The sequence below is a fragment of the Sphaeramia orbicularis genome, chromosome 4 (genome assembly GCF_902148855.1).
Source record: "Sphaeramia orbicularis chromosome 4, fSphaOr1.1, whole genome shotgun sequence".
NCBI classification, from domain to species: Eukaryota; Metazoa; Chordata; class Actinopteri; order Kurtiformes; family Apogonidae; genus Sphaeramia; species Sphaeramia orbicularis.
This window is the reverse complement of record NC_043960.1, coordinates 48,753,339-48,772,372: the sequence shown is the minus strand read 5'-3', so window position 1 is coordinate 48,772,372 and position 19,034 is coordinate 48,753,339. Positions and strand designations below refer to the sequence as shown.

Here is a 19,034-nt window from a genome sequence, read left to right as displayed (position 1 = left end):
TCCAGCGGTGCTGTGGAACCCTATTGTTTTTGTACGGATTTTTATTCATCATCTTCTTCTTCTTTTTATTTTTCTCCCGCTAAAACTGTTACTGCAGCCTACACCGTACATGGTACAGCAGTGCAATTTGGAGGGTTGGTCCAGACCCCTGCACGTAACTCAGATGCAAAAATGCACATATATCCACCAATAGGGGGCGCTATAATCAAGGATAACTCGTTTTGGTCTATAACTCCCACACCGTATGTCGCACATTCAAAAACCTTACATCCTCTGATTCCCTGAATAGTACTGAATAACGTGAGCTAGGCCACGCCCATTTCCGCCATGACTTTTTTCCCCGTAAAATCGCGAAAACTGGAAAACCTTCTTTTTCGAACTCCGACTTGGGAGTTTGTCCGATCTGCGTGAATTTTGGCACATACACTCGTCTCATGCGCCTGATCCAAAGTTATTACAAGAATTTTCTTTGGTCGAAAAATGCGCAAATAATTAAATAACAAATTTGTGTAGCTAGCTAAAAAAATACTTACTCTTACATATCTCGGTCAAAATACATGCTATCAACACCAGATCTTAGATCCTTGGTTCTCATGTGACTGTGAGGGTATGAGCCTAATTTGGTGAATGTTGGCCACTAGGGGGCGCTGCAAATATGGAAAATTTATATCTCTGAAACAGCTTCACCGATTTCTACAAAATTTGGTGGGTATGATGAAGGGCCTTCCTGAGGCCAGATCTTGAAGGTGGGTGTGGCTGAACAATGTGGGCGTGGCCTATTACAACTTAAACAACAAAAATTTCCTACAGCTGAACTGTTCTGCTGAGGGCTGTGAAATTTCTATGGACCCTATAGAATAGGACACAGATCTACCAGAGCAAAAACTGTGGATGTACTCCACTAGGTGGCGCTATAACAGACAAATACGCGTTTTTGCCTATAACTTCCACATTTTAAATGACACATTCATAAACTTTACATCTTTGTATTCCTTGGATAGAGATGAGTCTTTTGACATAGGCCACGCCCACTTCCACTGCAAATTTTTCTTTCTAAGTTGCTACATATCAAAAACATACTTTTTCAAACTCCTACTAGGGTTTAAGCCCCATTGGCTTCAAACTTTGCACATACAATCTCCAGAGGCTTCTGATCTAAAGTTATCACAATTAGCTTGCTGCTGTAAAAAATGTGCTAGTTATAAACAAACAAATTTTTTTGCTAGCTAAAAAACACATATTGTTGCATATCTTTCTCAAAATAAATGCTATCCACATCAAACTTTGGTTACTTGTTTTAGAGATCAACCAGAGGCTCTGTGCCAAATTTGGTACAAATCGGAAAATAGGGGGCGCTATAAACAGAGAAATATCAAGTCAAAAAAAAGTTGGTCCGATTCACACAAAATTTGGTGAGTATGATGTGGGGTCACTCCTGAGACCAGCTGTAAAGTTTGGTAATGATTGGTCAACGTGGGTGTAATTTATTACAACAAATCCCAGTCCCACACATTCCTCCTTTTGCATTCCTAATGCATTGGTCCCATTCCAGTGAATGCAGGGAATCCGGCTCCAACTGTTCCTGCAGCCTAAAGCGTACATGGTAGAGCGCTGACATTTGGAGGGTTGGTCCAGACCCCTGCACGGAACTGAGACGCAAACAATTATATATGTCCACCAGCAGGGGGCGATAGAACCAAAGACAATGCATTTTGGTCTATAACTCCCACACTGTATGTCACATATTAAAAAACCTCATATCCTCAGATTCTCTGAGTACAGCTGAATCACATGGGCGTGGTCAGGCAGATTTGTGGGATGACTTTTTTCCCGGCAAAACTGCGAAAACTGGAAAACCTATTTTTGAAACTCCTACTTGGGATTTTATCTGATCTGTGTGAATCTTGGCATTTACGCTCTTCTCATAGACATGTTACTAAGTTATCAAAAGAATTTCGTTCAGTCGAAACATGCGACAATTATAAATGAATACATTTCTTTAGGTAGCTAAAAAAATGTTAACTATTACATATCTCGGTCAAAATAAATGCTATCAACACCAGATCTTAGATCTGTGGTTCTCATCTGTCTTTGAGGGTATGAGCAGAATTTTGTGAATGTTGGCCTCTAGTGAGTGCTGCAAACATGAGAAATTTATATTTCTTAAACGGCTAAACCGGTTTTCTAATGAATTATGTAAGTATGATGTGAGGTGACTCCTTAGACCAGTAGATACTTGGTTGATATGTCACTGTGAGGGTATGAGCTGAATTTGACGAATGTTAGCCTCTAATGGGCGCTGCAAATATGTGATTTTTTTTTCTCTGAAACTCCTTTACAGATTTCTATGAAATTTGGTGAGTATGATGTGGGGTCACTCCTGAGACCAGCTGTACAGTTTAGTAATGATTGGTCAACGTGAGTGTAATCTATTCCAACTAATCCCAGTCCCACACATTCCTCCTTCCACTCTACTGGTGCATTTATCCCATTCCAGTGAATACAGCGGCTCAGACGGTGGAATACTAACTCCAACTGTAAACCCTTATGAACGGGGCCCAGCCTCCACCAGCTCAGCCCCAGACCCACGTCCTTCGGGGACGACTTCCGTGGGCTCTGTGGGGCCTGGGGTCCGAGTGGGCGGGGAGGCTTGGCCCCCGTTCATAACTGCTCGCAGTTCTAGTTACATATTGTTATTGTAACTGTCTGCCAAACTAATGTAAAAATGTATACTTTGTGTAATGATTTATTAAACATTTCAAATCATATGTAATTGGTGGTTATTCGTTTTCATGTGCCCTTTAGGAAGTTTGAGCCCCTGCCCCTTTATAGCTCTCTGCACGGCCCTGCCTAGAATCAATTCCAGACATACTGTCTGCTTAACTCATGATGGATAAATGCGGGAACAGCCCATGCAGCCCATTAAACAGCTTTTTGAACTGCGGGGGCGCTAGCGAGCAGGCAATGGAATAGGCAACAAAGAGAACCCACTCTGCTTAAATTCGACCCAAAAAGCCTTATTCTGGCAGCATATAAAAGTGGGAAACAACAAAACATATTTTTGATTAACTGCTTTTTATTGCACGGCATTTTTGTTGCGACACTGGTGAGGCAATGGCCAGTAATTTGAGGAAACCCAAGTTTACCGGTGGAGCCACCGCAACCGGGCCCAAAGCCTCAAGCTCAATTGCGACATCACCTGCATCTGACAAAGACATTCATCAGCCCGACAACCAAACGGACATTGTGGACCTGAAAGCAGAAATTCTTACAGGAGATTTTGACGCCATTAAATCTGAGTTACAGGCGGTAAAAACTGAGCTAGCAAACCACACAGCAGCTATTCGTTCTGATATCGAGACTATGAAAACTACTGTGTCACAGATGGAGCAGGGGCTTTCATCATGCTCCGACGATGTGACTACACTGCTGACGAAAGTGGGGAAACTTGAGAAAGAAGTCAACAATCTGCAGGAGAAATGCACCGACATGGAAGGGAGAATGAGATGCTCGAACATCAGAATATTAAACATCCCTGAAATTCCAGGCTCAAGCACACCACTAGCTGTCTCCAAACTACTGAGAGGTTTTGAAGATGGACAAAGACGTCTTGATCGATAAGTCGCACCAGGGACTACGAATGAGAGGCCAGGACAGAAAGCCCCGTGTTATTGTGGCGAAAATCCATTACTACTAAGACTGCGTTGACATTCTCCGCCGAGCCAGGGAGTTCGGACCGTTCCATTTCCAAGGGACCGACGTCTCCATATTCCCGGACTATCCTCCCAACATCATGCAAGCAAGGTCCGCTTTCAACGAGGTGAGAGGACTGCTTCGTGGACGAGCCGGGGTCAGATACGGTCTCCTTTACCCGGCACAACTCCGGATTACGCATAATGGAACTGACAAACGGTTTCAAAACCCAGAGGAAGCCATGACCTTTGTGAAAACGAAAATCCTGCTAGATTCATCAAGCGATTGATCAAGATTTGAAGTGAGTGAGGATAACTTAGTTTTACATGAGAATAAGGTTGGTGTTGTTCACATTACCACTCAGAATTAATGCACCATTAATCCCTCCCCATCTTAAATACATCCATGGCTAGTAAAGACTCTTCAAATACACTGAACAAAAATATAAACGCACCACTTTTGTTTTTGCTCCCATTTTTCATGAGCTGAACTCAAAGATCTATAACTTTTTCTATGTACATAAAAGGCCTATTTCTCTCAAATATTGTTCATAAATTTGTCTAAATCTGTGTTAGTGAGCACTTCTCCTTTGTCCTTTGCTGAGATAATCCATCCACCTCACATGTGTGGCATATCAAGATGCTGATTAGACAGCAGGATTATTGCACAGGTGTGACTTAGGCTGGCCACAATAAAAGGCCACTCTAAAATGTGCACTTTTACTGTATTGGGTGGTCCAGGGGGGTCATAAAAACCAGTCAGTATTTGGTGTGACCACCATTTTCCTCGCACAGTCTTCTTCATGAATTCTCTGAAACAGCTTTGGAGATGGCTTATGGTAGAGAAATGAACATTCAATTCACAGGCAACAGCTCTGGTGGACATTCCTGAAGTCAGCATGCCAATTGCATATTCCCTCAAAACTTGTGACAGCTGTGGTATTGTGCTGTGTGATAAAACTGCACATTTTGGAGTGGCCTTTTATTGTGGCCAGCCTAAGGCACACCTGTGCAATAATCATGCTGTCTAATCAGCATCTCGATATGCCACACCTGTGAGGTGGATGGATTATCTCAGCAAAGAAGAAGTGTTCACTAACACAAATTTAGACAGATTTGTGAACAATATTTGAGAGAAATAAACCTTGTGTGTACACAGAAAAAGTTTTAGATCTTTGAGTTCAGCTCATAAAAAATGGGAGCAAAAACAAAAGTGGTGCGTTTATATTTTTGTTCAGTATAGATCAGTTAACTGCGATGTGAACTTAATAAGCTGGAATGTAAAATCTTTAAATCATCTGGTCAAACGAAAGAAAGTAGTGGATCATCTGAGTAAACTGAAAGTGGGAATTGCTTTTCTTCAGGAGACACACCTTCGAACATTTGACCACTCTTGACTCAGGAAAGGATGGATTGGGCAATCCTACCACTCCAACTTTCGTTCTAGATCTAGAGGGGTGGCCATCCTTATAAAGAATATCCCATTCGTTATGTCAAAGGTTGAAACAGACTCCTCAGGGCGCTACATAATTATAGTGGGGAGGATATGTAACACACCAGTTGTTTTAGTTAATGTTTATGCACCACATTGGGATGACAGTTCCTTTTTTGTAAACTTCTTCACTCAGATCCCCAATTTGGATACACATTATCTTATCTTTGGAGGAGATATGAATTGTGTATTATCATCCGCTTTGGATCGTAGCTTGTCTAGGACTGTGTCCATATCTAGTGCAGCCTCCCAAATACAACTCTTTCTTAATTCAAATGGTTTAGCTGATGCATGGCGTTTTAAAAACCCTACAGCTAGAAGCTACTTTTTCTTCTCACCAGTTCATGGAACATACTCTCATATAGATTATTTTTTTCTGGATTAAAAAGCTTATTTCATTGATGAGCAGATGTGAGTAGTAGGCTATAGTTATCTCTGATCACGCCCCCTTATTGATGACCTTAAGTATACCAAATTCCCACACTAGCTATCACCCCTGGTGTCTTAATACTCTACTACTTTCAGATGAAGACTTCATTAAGTATATTTCATCTGAAATAACTCTCTTCCTTCATCATAACCAGACCCCAGGAATGTCCCCTTCAATGGTGTGGGAATCAATGAAGGCATACCTCAGGGGACAAATTATATCATATAGCGCACAACAAAGAAAAAAACACAATAAAAGAATAGAGCAGTCAACAAATGATATTCTCAGATTAGACGCAACTCCTGCTGCCACTCCATCCAGCGATCTATTTAAATTATGATTTAGTCTTCAAACTGAGTTCAATCTGCTTTCAACCAGATGCACAGAAAATGTAATAAATAAATTGCAAAGTAAAACATACGAATATGGTGAGAAGATGGGAAAAATTTTGGCTCATCAGCTCCATCAGAAATCTGTAGATAGGACAATAGCAGAGATAAACGATGAAATGGGCACAAGACACAGACCATTCTAAAATAAACTCAAGCTTCTATAGTGTCTATGCAAAACTATATGATAGTGAATCACTTGGCAACCATTCTTTATTTGATTCTTTTTTCAGAAAAATACATGTCCCAAAAATTGATGATAAAACTGTAATGGATTTAGACAAGCCATTTTCTGTAGAGGAACTTTCTAATGTAGTGGTTCTTAACCTTGTTGGAGGTACTGAACCCCACCAATTTCATATGCGCAATCACCGAACCCTTCTTTAGTGACGGCCAAGCGGGGCGTGACATCACAAATCATATGTAGGCCGTCAGGTCAACCCGGTTTTCGTCTCATCTCGCTCCGAACTTTCCAAACCACGCAATTTTGGCATAAAAAAAAAGATAATTGTATGTAGTGTATCAAAAAAAAAGTTCTCGTTGTACTCCTTCAGTATTTTTGTGATCGTTGCTTTATTACGGCACTAGCTCGGCTTTAGCGTAATATGATTTCTCCATCCACGACGGTGCGTCAGTCGTCACATGATTGTAACTGACCAGTGCGGTGACCGAAAAATGTAAACAAACGCAACACATGGCTGCCTCCATGGTTAACAGGAAGTAGCAAAAGTCATAACGATGTGGAAAATACTCAAATAATTCATCGTCAGACGAGTGGAAGAGATTATAAACACTTCCGGATGTGTTGTAGTGCTATAAGCAACAACAATACACCGTGTATATTGGACCTAGCCTGACACACACACCCGAAGAATGAGTCGAGTGTGTGTCTTGACCTCCGCCGAACCCCTGAGACTGACTCACCGAAACCCCAGGGTTCGATCGAACCCAGGTTAAGAACCACTGTTCTAATGCAATTAAGTCCTTGCAAAATGGAAAATCTCAAGGGTCGGATGGGTTTCCAATTGAATTTTTCAAAAAATTTGCAGAACAACTCTCTCCCATCTTGCTTTCAGTATTTGAAGATTCACTTTACACCAGCTCTCTACCTCCAACTATGTGACAAGTGTTGATTTCTCTTATCCCTAAAAAAGACAAAAATCCCCTTGACTGCACTTCGTTTCGTCCCTTCTCACTTTTGAATGTGGATAGTAAAATTCTCTCTAAAATGCTAGCCTGCCACTTAGAGTGGGTTCTGCCTTCAATTATGGCCAATGACCAAACAGGCTTCATTAAAGGTCGCCATTCTTTTTTTAATATAAGGCATCTATTAAATATCCTTCATGGTCCCACCCCACCCGACATCCCAGAAATATTATTATCATTTGATGCAGAGAAGGCTTTCGATTGGGTGGAGTGGGACTATCTCTTCTATACTATTAAACAATTTGGTTTTGGTCAGCACTTCACCTCTTGGATTAAAGTTCTCTATTCTTCTCCATTAGCAGCTGTTCGAACAAATAATCTTTCCCCTTACTTTCCCTTTCGCTGTGGCACCCGACAAGGCTGTCCACTTTCTCCTCTTCTCTTTGCTATTTCAATAGAACCATTAGCCTTGGCGATTCGCAGTGAAGACAGTATAAAGGGTATTCAAAGATATGGTTCAGAAAACAAAGTGTCCCTATATGCCGACGACATGCTGTTATACCTATCCAACCCTTTAAATAGTTTGCCGAACACCCTGAACTTCTTGAGGAATTTGGCAAAATATCCGGGTATAAAATTAATCTACAGAAGAGTGAAATTTTGCCAGTAAATGTGACAGCTAAAAAAATTAACTTTGATTTATTTCCACTTAAAGTCAGTCAACAAAAATTCAAATACTTAGGAATCTGGATAACACATGCCATTACAGATATGTTCAAAGCAAACTTCTCTCCTCTACTAACTCGTCTTAAACACGATCTGGAACAATGGTGTTTACTGCCCTTGTCACTGGGAGGACGAATTAATACGATTAAAATGAATGTACTACCCAAATTTTTGTATGTATTCCAGTGTATTCCCCTACAACTATCTAAATCCGTTTTCTTATCTGTGGACAAATTAATATTAAGGTTTATATGGAACAAGAAAAATCCTGGAATAAGAAAAAAGATTTTACGAACACATCGTCAATACGGAGGTTTGTCACTCCCTAATTTTCAGTATTATTATTGGGCTTCCAATAATAGATCTATGTTGTATTGAAAGGAATCCCCATCTAATGACACTTCACCAGAATGGTTGTGAATGGAAAAATTCTCCTGCCCTCAAACGTCTTTATACTCATTACTCAGCTCAAAACTCCCTCTTTTGGAATCGATATCTAAGTTACCCTCAAATCTGATTGTGAAACACTCTTTCAAGATTTGGACACAGTTTAGACAAGCTTTCTCTCTTAGAGACCTGCCCACTTGTGCTCCAATAGCAAAAAAACAATTTATGCCATCAATCACAGACACAGCTTTCAATGAATGGAGCAATAGAGGAATTACTACAAAAGAAAACCTATTTATTGACACTAAATTTGCATCTTTTGATCAGTTAATGTTAAAATGTAACATTCCTAGGTCTCACTTCTTTAGGTTTGTACAACTCCGCAGTTTCGTAATGGCATCATTCACTCACTTCCCACCACAGCCACCCCATTCCCTCTTAGATACCATTCTGACAGTTAATCAAGGCTCCAAAGGAACCATTGGAAAAGTATATTCCCTACTAAATACATATAATTTGGAACCTCTGATATCATTAAAAAAACAATGGGAAGAAGACTTGGGACTAGAACTCCCTGAGGAGACTTGGGGAAAGGCTTTAGACAGAAGACATTCCTCTTCAATCTGTTTACGGCACACAGTTCTTCAATTTAAGGTTGTACATCACCTCCACTGGTCGAAACTGAGACTAGCAAGGATTATACCAAGCTTTGATCCCATCTGTGATCGATGTAAACAAACACCAGCCACCCTTTCACATACATTCTGGTTCTGTTCAAAATTAGATAATTTCTGGCATCCAATATGTAAAACCCTCTCAGACATTTTACAGACACATATAGAGCCCTCTGCCATTCCTGCGATTTTTGGAATAAGTTCACAAACCATTCATCACAACCAACACACAAAGAATATGATAGCCTTTGCCTCTCTCATTGCCAGACGATTAATACTTCGTAGGTGAAAGGAGAAACACCTTCCAACCTTTAAGATGTGGATTAGTGATCTTTTACACCACCTGACATTAGATAAAGTCTGCTATTCCACTAGAGGGTGTGTTCAGAAATGTTATGAGATATGGAAACCTTTTCTACCGTATATAGAGAAGTTGAATATCACCCATACTGATGTTAAGTAAGAAGTATTTTATTATTTTATTGAAGTACTTTATTATAGAGAAATTAAAGCCAATCTGCTATTTTTTTTGTTTTTGTTTTTATTAGTAGAATTTTTTTGTTTTGTTTTGTTTTGTTTCGTTAGGGGTGGGGTTCTGTTGGAACATGGGTGGGAAGTGGGGGGTGGGGACTGTTGTTGTTTGTATTAATTCATGTCTGAAACACAATTCTGTAGAGTCCCTGCATAAATACCAATAAAAAAAGACTTTGTGCAAAAAAAACCCCAAAAAAACCAAAAAAAAAAAAAAAAACCCAGCTTTTGAATCAATTGTTCAATTACATTTGGTCCCTTGAAAAAGATGTGGCTACATATTATAAAGCTATAATATCTAAACCCTTTCTCCAATTTGGATGTGAATACCCTCAAATTAAAGCTGAGAGTCAGCACTTTAAGCCCATATTGATAACTGTACCTTTTGGTAAACAGCTAAAATAACAAAACTTGTGTCACTGTCCATATTTTTCTGGGCCTAACTGAATATGTACTAAATGCCCTCTGGGTGCGTGAAGGTATGATTGCCATTAAGTGATAAAATATCTCAATTATAAATGGACAGAAATATTTCCAACAAAGCTGTAAAGTGTTCACTTTTGTAGTCAGTGAAGAAGATGATTTTACTCACATCTCTAGCTGAAGCGCCTTCTGAACCTGGAGACAAACTGTCAACTGATGAGGAGACTGACTCACTCCTACAGACAAAGACATGAGACAGAGCTTAAAAAGCAAATGAAGAAAAAGGCACACATATATCAGCACTAGTTACAGCAGTTGAACTGTTAGGTGTACAGTGGAATATAAATGTACGGCTATGTATATTTGCTCAGGTACTGGGCAAAAAATGCAAGCAGAGGAGAAAAAGAAAAAAAAAAAAAAAAAAAAAAAAAATATATATATATATATATATATATATATATATATATATATGTCAGTGACATTACGCCCATTTTTTTTATCCCTGCAGGATACATTTGAAGGACTTAAAAGTTTAAAATAACTTTACAGAATGGTCAAAGACATCTTTTAAAAGTAGTCTTGAATGGAAAATATAAAGATTTAATCTATTTTGGGTGTGTATATAACAGTTTTGCATGAAAATGTTTAATTGGTGTAACCATAAAAAACTTTCACCAAATAATTTACCTTGATTAAAAAGTGCAATTTTTTTATTAAAATACCTCAAAATATAGTTTGGCATAATCTGACACTACATTCATGTCACAGGAATAGAAGACATTTTTAAAATAATTATTTAAATTTCAGTATTTATTTGGGAAATCTTGACAATCAAGTAAACTTAATGAATAGTCAAGATGGTGTAATCACCTTTAGAGGCCATTTTGTTAATATTGCAAAAGAAGATCATGTGACAGGAAATTACATCATCAAGAAGGACACTTAGTGATCCTACTCAACCTGTGTCAAGGTCAGTATCTCTCTTATAAATATGAGTTATTTGGACATTTTAGGACATGATGTCTTGCACTGATGTTTACATGTCAAGTGGTCTGAAAACTATAGAAATTGCTAAAGAAAAACAAAAAACTTAATTTGAAAAAATCTGTTTAAGATATTTACAAAAACCTCAAGGTTGATGATAGGTGTCCATATTAATGCCTGAAAAAATTATTTGAAATTGAAATGTCAATTGGTGTAACCAGTTACACCAATTGATCCCTTTAGTGAATGTTTCCAATTTAGGCCAATATGGTATATTTATTAATTACAGACCTATAATTAAAAAAAAAAGTCTTATAAGCAGTGATACTCATTGATAAAGGTGAACAGGCAGCTTTAAAATAAATTAAACTTGGCTTTTTTACGAATACTTTTAGACTGATTAAATTCACATAAATAATCAATTTATTTTATAACTAAAAATATTTTTTATATTTACTGAAATATCAATGAAATTTGTGTTATTTCAATCAATAAATGCATCAATATTTGTTATTTTCTGTCTTTCAAATTTTTAATTCAGAGGAGGCCATTTTGTAATATGATGACTGTGTCCCAGCTAATATCCCACCAGTGAAAGGAACACTCAAGATTCACCAAGTGATATCTGAGCAAGTAGCTGTGATCCAGAGAGAGGTTTCATGTTTTTGTGCTAAGTCTGATGTATGCCATTGTTACAGTCCATTTACAGTTGGCTTCTGCATCCAAACAGAAAGTCTTCCCTCCACCTCTGTCAAATGTCTGCAAGAGCTAAATGGAAAATTAGTTCTTGGAAGGAATGATAGAAGCCTTTAGTGGGACAAGTCACTTTGGTGTTTGTTAAAGACAGAGGGCCTGATTTACTAAGATCACAAATACCGGATGCAAACTTTTGATTTGAATACATGAAAAATAATTATAAAACTAGAAGCACTAGGAGAGTGCAGACCTCCGCCAAGGCCAATCAGTGCACCCCCTATCACCACCAAAATTTAATCATTTGTTCCTTGTGCCAGTATCAACATTTCCTGAAATTTTTATCCAAATCCGTCCATAACTTTTTGAGTTATCTTGCACACGGACACAGACAAACCAACGCTGGCAAAAGCAACCTCCGTGGCGGAGGTAAAAACAATTTCAGTTCCTCCTGTGGACTTTTATGCTTGGATATTCAGTATTGTCTTCAATAACTGCTTCTGCCAATGGGATAGCAGTGTCTTAAGGTGTAACTGGTTTATGTCTTTTGGTCTAACCAGGATTTTACCCAAAATATTATGAAAATACAAAGTAAATATTTGTAGGATTTATTTTAAATGTCTATTGAAAGGTAAATAAAGATTTTCTGCCTTTTTAATTTGGTCAAAGGTTATGTGGAAAAACAGATGTGTTGTTTGGTATGTGTGTCTGCTCAATGACAAAGACACAAATTTCTGATTTAGATATTATCTATCTTAGAATCTTTTAAAGGGCACTTGTAAAACAAAATGATTTAAATCTGCTCCCTCAGCTACTCATTTTGCAGAGAAAAATTAAATAAATTTCTCATTCTATTTTGGTTCTACCACTTGACATGGACATGGACAGAAAGTTTACAACTTTGGATAAAAGTATAAATCCCCTGTATGACACAACCAAAACTGAAAAATTAACTCAGTAATAAACTTGACTCAAGCACTGAAATCAAATTTTTAAAATATTTTTAAATTACTAACCTTGTCACCCATGTTTTGTCACTGACCCATATATATGCTTCCATCAGACTTGTAACAAATAATACACATACTGAAAATGTTTAAACTGCAATTATTTCACACTAGTGGCATTGTACCTGTGGTGCAATTGTACAATAGCATAAGTAGAACTTGTCTGCCACTGCTATCCATTTGTAAACTACCATTTAATCATGCATTGTGCAGGTAATAATTTGAGCCAACATGTGAGGCATGAAGGGAAGAGCATGTATTTGTCTGGCCTGTTAAGCATGATTAAATTCATACAGGGGTAGTGAACTGCAGCCTTCACATTGTAGCATCGTCTGCTAGCAGTAGAAATTTCATGAACGGCAGCATAACCACTTCCGAAAATGGAGTATGGTGGCAGGGATGAAGAATTCAAAATAGAGAGAGGCTAAAATCGCCCAGCATACCTCACAACATTTGAATACGGACATAAAATTGTGCCTAGTAGATAGTTAGATAATGTTTCTATTCATTTGGCGAGTTTGGCCGCAATCGGGCCTGTGAAGGCTGAGGAAAATCTGTACAAATGCCCTCCTGTGCTGCAGCATCGATCGGATGGACATAGAACGTGCATTATATTGTGGGATAACCACGATAATCATCTTCATTCACCTGTTAAACAACTGGATGAAACTAACAGAAATGCAACATTTTATCACTACATACCACACATTTTCATTTTCAATGTCAGTAATTTCCTTGAATACTTCAGCAAAAGGCTTTCTATATTTCACTTCTTTGAATTAATTAAGTTACATATTAATTACTGCAATGCAAACACTACACTACTAGCATACAATGGACAGAAAAAGACATAATGTTGTTGATGCCAGTTATTGCTACAACAGTGAATTGTGACTAGTGTAAAAAATGGTTTTACATTTCAAGAGTTTTTTTTTTTTCCCCCACAATTAAAAATCTCATTCTGTTTTCATACTTTAAGGGTCAATGCAAGCAAAAAAAACGAATTATGCTGTTATACCGTATATTGTAATACTGTGAAAGTACAATATTTTATGAGACAGTTATAACGTTAAAATCTGATACATAAAATTGATCTTTGAGTTTGTTTCATTCTGTAGTTCTTGTACTGCATTTAAAAACATGATGTAGTGAGGATGTGAATGGAACAGAAGACATACAATTGTTTCCTCCTCATTTCTGCTCTGGTGGGCGGTGGTGGGGGGCTGCTGGTCTCGTAGTTCTCCCCGTCGCTCCTCCTCCCCCTCCACCTCTCGGGCTTCTCCTTTATGGCCCCTGGACGGCGCTGCAGGTTTACTGCTCCGACCCCTTCACCGACTCCGTTTCTGATGTGGTCCGATGGCTGCAGGGGCAATGTGGATGGACGGATTGGACCGGCAGGAGGAGATGTTTTTGGATCTTTCTTCCCTCCTTTGTCTTCTTTCACTTTCCAGGCCACAAAGGTGTACTGGTCCAGCTCCTTGCTGTCTGATCGCTCTTTCAGCTTGGGGGTCTCTCTTGGTGGGGATGTCTGATCCTTGCCTGTAGCTGGGGAGGAGGAGGAGGAGGAGGAGGAGGAGGAGGAGGCAGCTCGTTCAGTCTCTCTCTGGTTGTGTTCCAATCCTCGTCGCCTCCTCTGCTCTCTCTTCTCCTGACTTCTTGACGTCTGGGTTCTGTTACTGTCTGGAACTCGTACTCTCTTTTGTTCAGCATTAGAAGATGTGGAAGTGGAATCAGAACCTTGTTTATCTGTGTCATTACTTCTACACAAAGAAGGTTTTTCTATTGTTTGGTTCTCCTTGTCATCCACATGTTCTTTCTCGTGCAACTGGGATCCAGCCCCAGCCAGGGTACCATTGACCTCCATATCTGACCTGGGAGATGGAGGCTCCTCTTTCTCTTCCTCAATCTGTTCATCTTTGTTCTGTTCTTCTCTCACCTCTCCATCCTCAGTTTCATGGATAGAAACTTGACTTTCATCGAGCATCTCTTCAGTGACCAGCTCAATATCTGGATCCTCTCTTGTTTGAGGCTCTCTCACAGGGCTTTTCTCCTCTTCCTCTCTCTTCCTCTGGACTGCTTCTTCAGCTTCAGCTTTCATGATGGCCTCCTCCTCCTCTGCTCTCCTCCTTGCCTCCTCATCTTGGGCCTTTCTTCTCATTTCTTCTTCTTCCATCCTTTTCCTTGCCTCCTCCTCCACTTTTCTTCTCTCCTCTTCTTCTCTCCTTCTGTCTTCCTCTTGCCTCCTCCTTGCTTCTTTTGCCTCTTCCTCCTTTTTCCATTTCTCTTCACGCATTGACTGGCATCTAATGAATGAAACATGAATGTGAAAGTGACACAATGAAAACATTTTATCAGTCCATCAAGGGGCCAGCAGATGTAGTCACTACACCTTTGTACTTGTATAATTATAGGAACATATTGAGTTTTCTTGAGTGCCTGAGCTGTTACCTTCTGCGTGCTGAGTAGCCTCTGACCAGGGCTTGTATCTTGGTAGCTCCTTGTCTTTGACGGTGGTACTCTTTTCTCTGTCTGTGTCCTCTCCACAAAGCCTGGATCACAGTGGCTGCTTGTCGCCATTGTTCCTCTTTGCAGTACCTTCGCCATGAACGCTGAAGACAAATGAATATTGAATCCTCAACAAAGATTTAACATATAAAGACCCAAACATCCAGCACTTACCAAAAGCATCTTCTGGTCGAAAATGTTTAATACCCATGGATCCACTAATCAATCAATACATCAATACAATCAATACATGTAAATAATTTGTGAAAAATACAGTTTGTCATCTTTTCATAGTCATCAGATATGACCCATTTGGATGTTGAAAATGCAGAGGACAATGGTATAATGGTATATATAAATCATTTAGGAGTAACATAAAATTAAATAGTTGTGGGTCGTTAAGGATTAAGCTTTAAATATAATTCATCACATTAACATGAAATAATACTGCAGTTGCATATTTACTTGTATCAGGATAGCTGCCTCCCTCATGTCTAGGAATTCTTTCCTTTGCAGTCGAGCTTTAAACCAATGCTGAATAAAGATGATTTTCTGCATTACGTCTTTGTGCAGCATGTCCTGCAGCAGCTGTCGCTCTGGCTCCTTTAAGAAAACCTGCTCAGAGAGAACAATCTTTTTAACCTGTGCTTTGACCATAGAGGCACTGAAAGAAGAAATCTCATGAGCAATGACAGAGGGCTGTTGGTGTACCTTAGTTTTGCCAATCTGGAATGTATAGGGATCCAGGCCCATTTTCTCAAGCAGTGCTGAGATGCTTTCTTTTGAGGCTGCTGCTGTCTTTGGCAGCAAAACCCTGAAGTGCTCTATGAACTCCTGGAAGAGCAAGACAATGGAGGGAGTGATATTAATGAATGAAGCAACAGGTCTGCTTCCATCATACCTGCAGTTGGAAAAAGGCCATCGGTGAGCGGGCTTTTTCTTTTCATGCACCAACTCTGTGGAACAGTTTGCTCCTTGGCATCAGACAGGCATGGTCTGTTGAGGTATTTAAAGGAAAGCTAAAGACCTACTTGTTTACTGTTGTATATGAATCCTGAGTTGTTTTAATATAATTTTATTCTGTTCTTAACTTGTTCCTAACTGCTTTTACTAAATTGTATTTAATTTAATGAATGTGTTTTTCATTGTGGTGTTACTCTTTTATTGCTCTTGTGTTGTAAAGCACTTTGATCAAAAGTGCTACACAAATTAATTTGTTACCTTTAGACATCTGTCTTGCCCAAACTGAACAAAGAAAAAAAGTGTTCAAATATGCTACTTTCTCTGCTTGCAACAATGTGCAAAATGACCTGAAACCTAAAGAGCTGGTCTTATTATACATATTTCCAGTTTGTTTGTTATTTCATGACTCTTTAACTTATTTTATAGTAATTTGTATGATGTCTGCATAGACATTTTACTGAAGCCTTGTCTGACGCCATAGCCAGGATGTTCTTGTAAGAGAAGTTTTTAATGAATCCTTTTTCTGGTTAAATAAACAAAAACAAAGTAAAACAGAACAAAGAAAAGGATGCAAATGGAACATCACGTAAAAAAAAAAAAATATATATATATATATATTTTTTTTTTTTTTTTTGAGAACATCACTTGTCATTTTTGATAATACTGTGCAGTACCTGGAATGAGTACTTGGCTCCATAACCTGACCTCCTGATTCGAACAGTGTCCAGCATTCCTGTGTATCGTAGCTGCTGAACTACCAGTGTTTCATCCAGATACATCTCCTTCTGCTCATACACACAACATGGACAGTAAAAGTTCTGTTACAATTTTCATTCTTTATCAAAACAATTTTACAACAGGTGAAATCATTTAGTAACGGTGCATGTAACCTGATCACAAAGTATTGGTTGATGGATGCCTGAAGAAATCTTTGTTATAATCCCTACAGTCTGGTGCCTGTTGAAACCTATGATACTTGAAAACATGAAGACCATTCAGTAGATATCAAAGAACAGACCAAATTGTACCTTTTCAGCATTGGAGCGGATGCAACGAATGAAGAACGGCTCCGCTCTGTTGAGGGTCTCTAAAAGCTTGGTCAGAGAAGTCTTAAGAAAATAAACAGACAGTTTTGCTGTTTAAGACTGAGGCTACAAGTTGTGTTTTGCAGGTTTCTTTTGGTTATATGATGTTACCTGGAACTGGGCACTGATGCTTGGGGGCTTCTTCTTCTTGTGCAGATGAAGCAGAGATTTGGTAGTGCGATCGTGCAGTGTCAGGCTCACAATGAACTTCAGAGACCGAGAGTCCAGCAAATTCTGCCAAGTGGTGGAGAAGAATAATATATGGCACTAAATGAAACTCAACGCTAATGATCTTCCAGCCAAATAATGAAATCAATGAACCATACTCAGTGGTGGAAAAAGAAGAAGTGCTTATTATAAAAACAAATATGTATGAATGTTAACAATATATAAATATAAAAAACAATATATGAATGATTGTCTTTTACTCTGCTTTACCTTAGGAATGATTTGTTTCTGCTTGGTGACTTTGTTTTTCCTGTGGGAAAGAGCGAGAAGATACAGTGGGTGAGTAAAAATGCTTCAAGATACAAGAGAGTGAAATGGGCGAGTGAATGGAGTATGTACAGCCAAGTTAGTATGGGTGGGGGACTTCTTCATGCGCTGTCAGTCAGTGATGAAATCAAGGGTTGCACCTGGAAGACAGGATGAATGAAAGCCCACAGAGATGTGGACTGAAAGAGTGACAGAAGGATAGGGAATTTTCTGCAAAAGATGGAAAATCTAAAAAAAAAAATCAGCCCAGCAAGAACTCACTCAAAGACAGACATGCCGATTGCTTTTGTCACTTAAAAAAAGGTCCAAACCATATATTCTTCTTATTTAGAGTAAAAAAAAAAAAATCTGCATTAGCATGCTAGATTTCAAAAAATATATCCAAGGCACACTGTAGGATTTGTGTAAAAATAAAATGCCTTTATTAATTCATGGCATTAATTCATTTAAAATACAGCCAATGCGTTGCGACCTCTGGTCTTCATCAGGGCTTTTTTCACTAGTGAGTTGCACACCTTCATACAGTCACTTTAATGACCTGAAGGAGGGAGGTGTGAGGGCAGGAAAAAACAAAAAAAACATGCATACTGACATACATATACATATACACATATATACACAAAAAAACAAAGAATAAAAATGAAAAAAAGAGAAAAATATTTGCCAACTGTAACACCACACACATGGTTTGTATTCTTTTTTTGTGTATATATATGTGTGTGTGTGTGTGTGTGTGTGTGTGTGCTTATGTATATGTATGTCAGTATGGATGTTGTTTTTTTCCCTCCCCTCACACCTCCCTCCTTCAGGTCATTAAAGTGATTGTATGAAGGTGTGCAACTCACTAGTGAAAAAAGCCCTGATGAAGACCAGAGGTCACAACGCATTGGCTGTATTTTAAAGACTGCCATGAATTAATAAAGGCATTTTATTTTTACACAAATCCTACAGTGTGCCTTGGATATATTTTTTGAAATCTAGCATGCTAATGCAGATTTTTTTTTTTTTTTGACTCTAAATAACCAGACACACCACAAGTTTCCAAAGAGCACCTGTGGATAATCACCAAGAAGAAGACCCAGCAGCACTTCCACTTTGTTGGATTATATATTCTTCTTGTTGCCACATGTAGGACTCAAAATTTGTTCTTGTAAATTTTAACATGCTGACATACTGGGATATTTTTTTAGAGATGCTTTAAAAGACATCACATGAAGTGAATATGTTTACATGCACAAAACTGTCAATTTCTTATCCTTTTTCAGAAAAGTGGTTTCCATGGCTAATGAAAATGAATCGGGGTATATATACTGTATCAGGGTGCTTGTTATCTAAATAAAAATTCCAGACTTTTTCAAAACTGCTATTTTTTCCCTCAAGAACTTGACTTTGTGTGCATACTTTTTTAGTTA

General features: G+C 38.6%; 1 protein-coding gene across 10 annotated transcripts in view; it reads right to left on the bottom strand.

The window, feature by feature from the left end:
* Nucleotides 1-19,034, bottom strand: part of myo9b (myosin IXB) — a 254,759-nt gene that overhangs the window by 42,815 nt on the left and 192,910 nt on the right. For all 10 annotated transcript variants that reach the window (XM_030132067.1, XM_030132068.1, XM_030132066.1 and 7 more), the window contains 9 exons: nucleotides 17,566-17,605; nucleotides 17,239-17,361; nucleotides 17,071-17,151; nucleotides 16,717-16,827; nucleotides 15,791-15,913; nucleotides 15,545-15,694; nucleotides 15,023-15,183; nucleotides 13,753-14,877; nucleotides 10,060-10,126 (listed from right to left, as the gene is read on the bottom strand). In XM_030132067.1, the coding sequence (XP_029987927.1) occupies nucleotides 10,060-10,126; nucleotides 13,753-14,877; nucleotides 15,023-15,183; nucleotides 15,545-15,694; nucleotides 15,791-15,913; nucleotides 16,717-16,827; nucleotides 17,071-17,151; nucleotides 17,239-17,361; nucleotides 17,566-17,605 (1,981 nt within the window). The remainder of the gene's footprint in view (nucleotides 1-10,059; nucleotides 10,127-13,752; nucleotides 14,878-15,022; nucleotides 15,184-15,544; nucleotides 15,695-15,790; nucleotides 15,914-16,716; nucleotides 16,828-17,070; nucleotides 17,152-17,238; nucleotides 17,362-17,565; nucleotides 17,606-19,034) is intronic.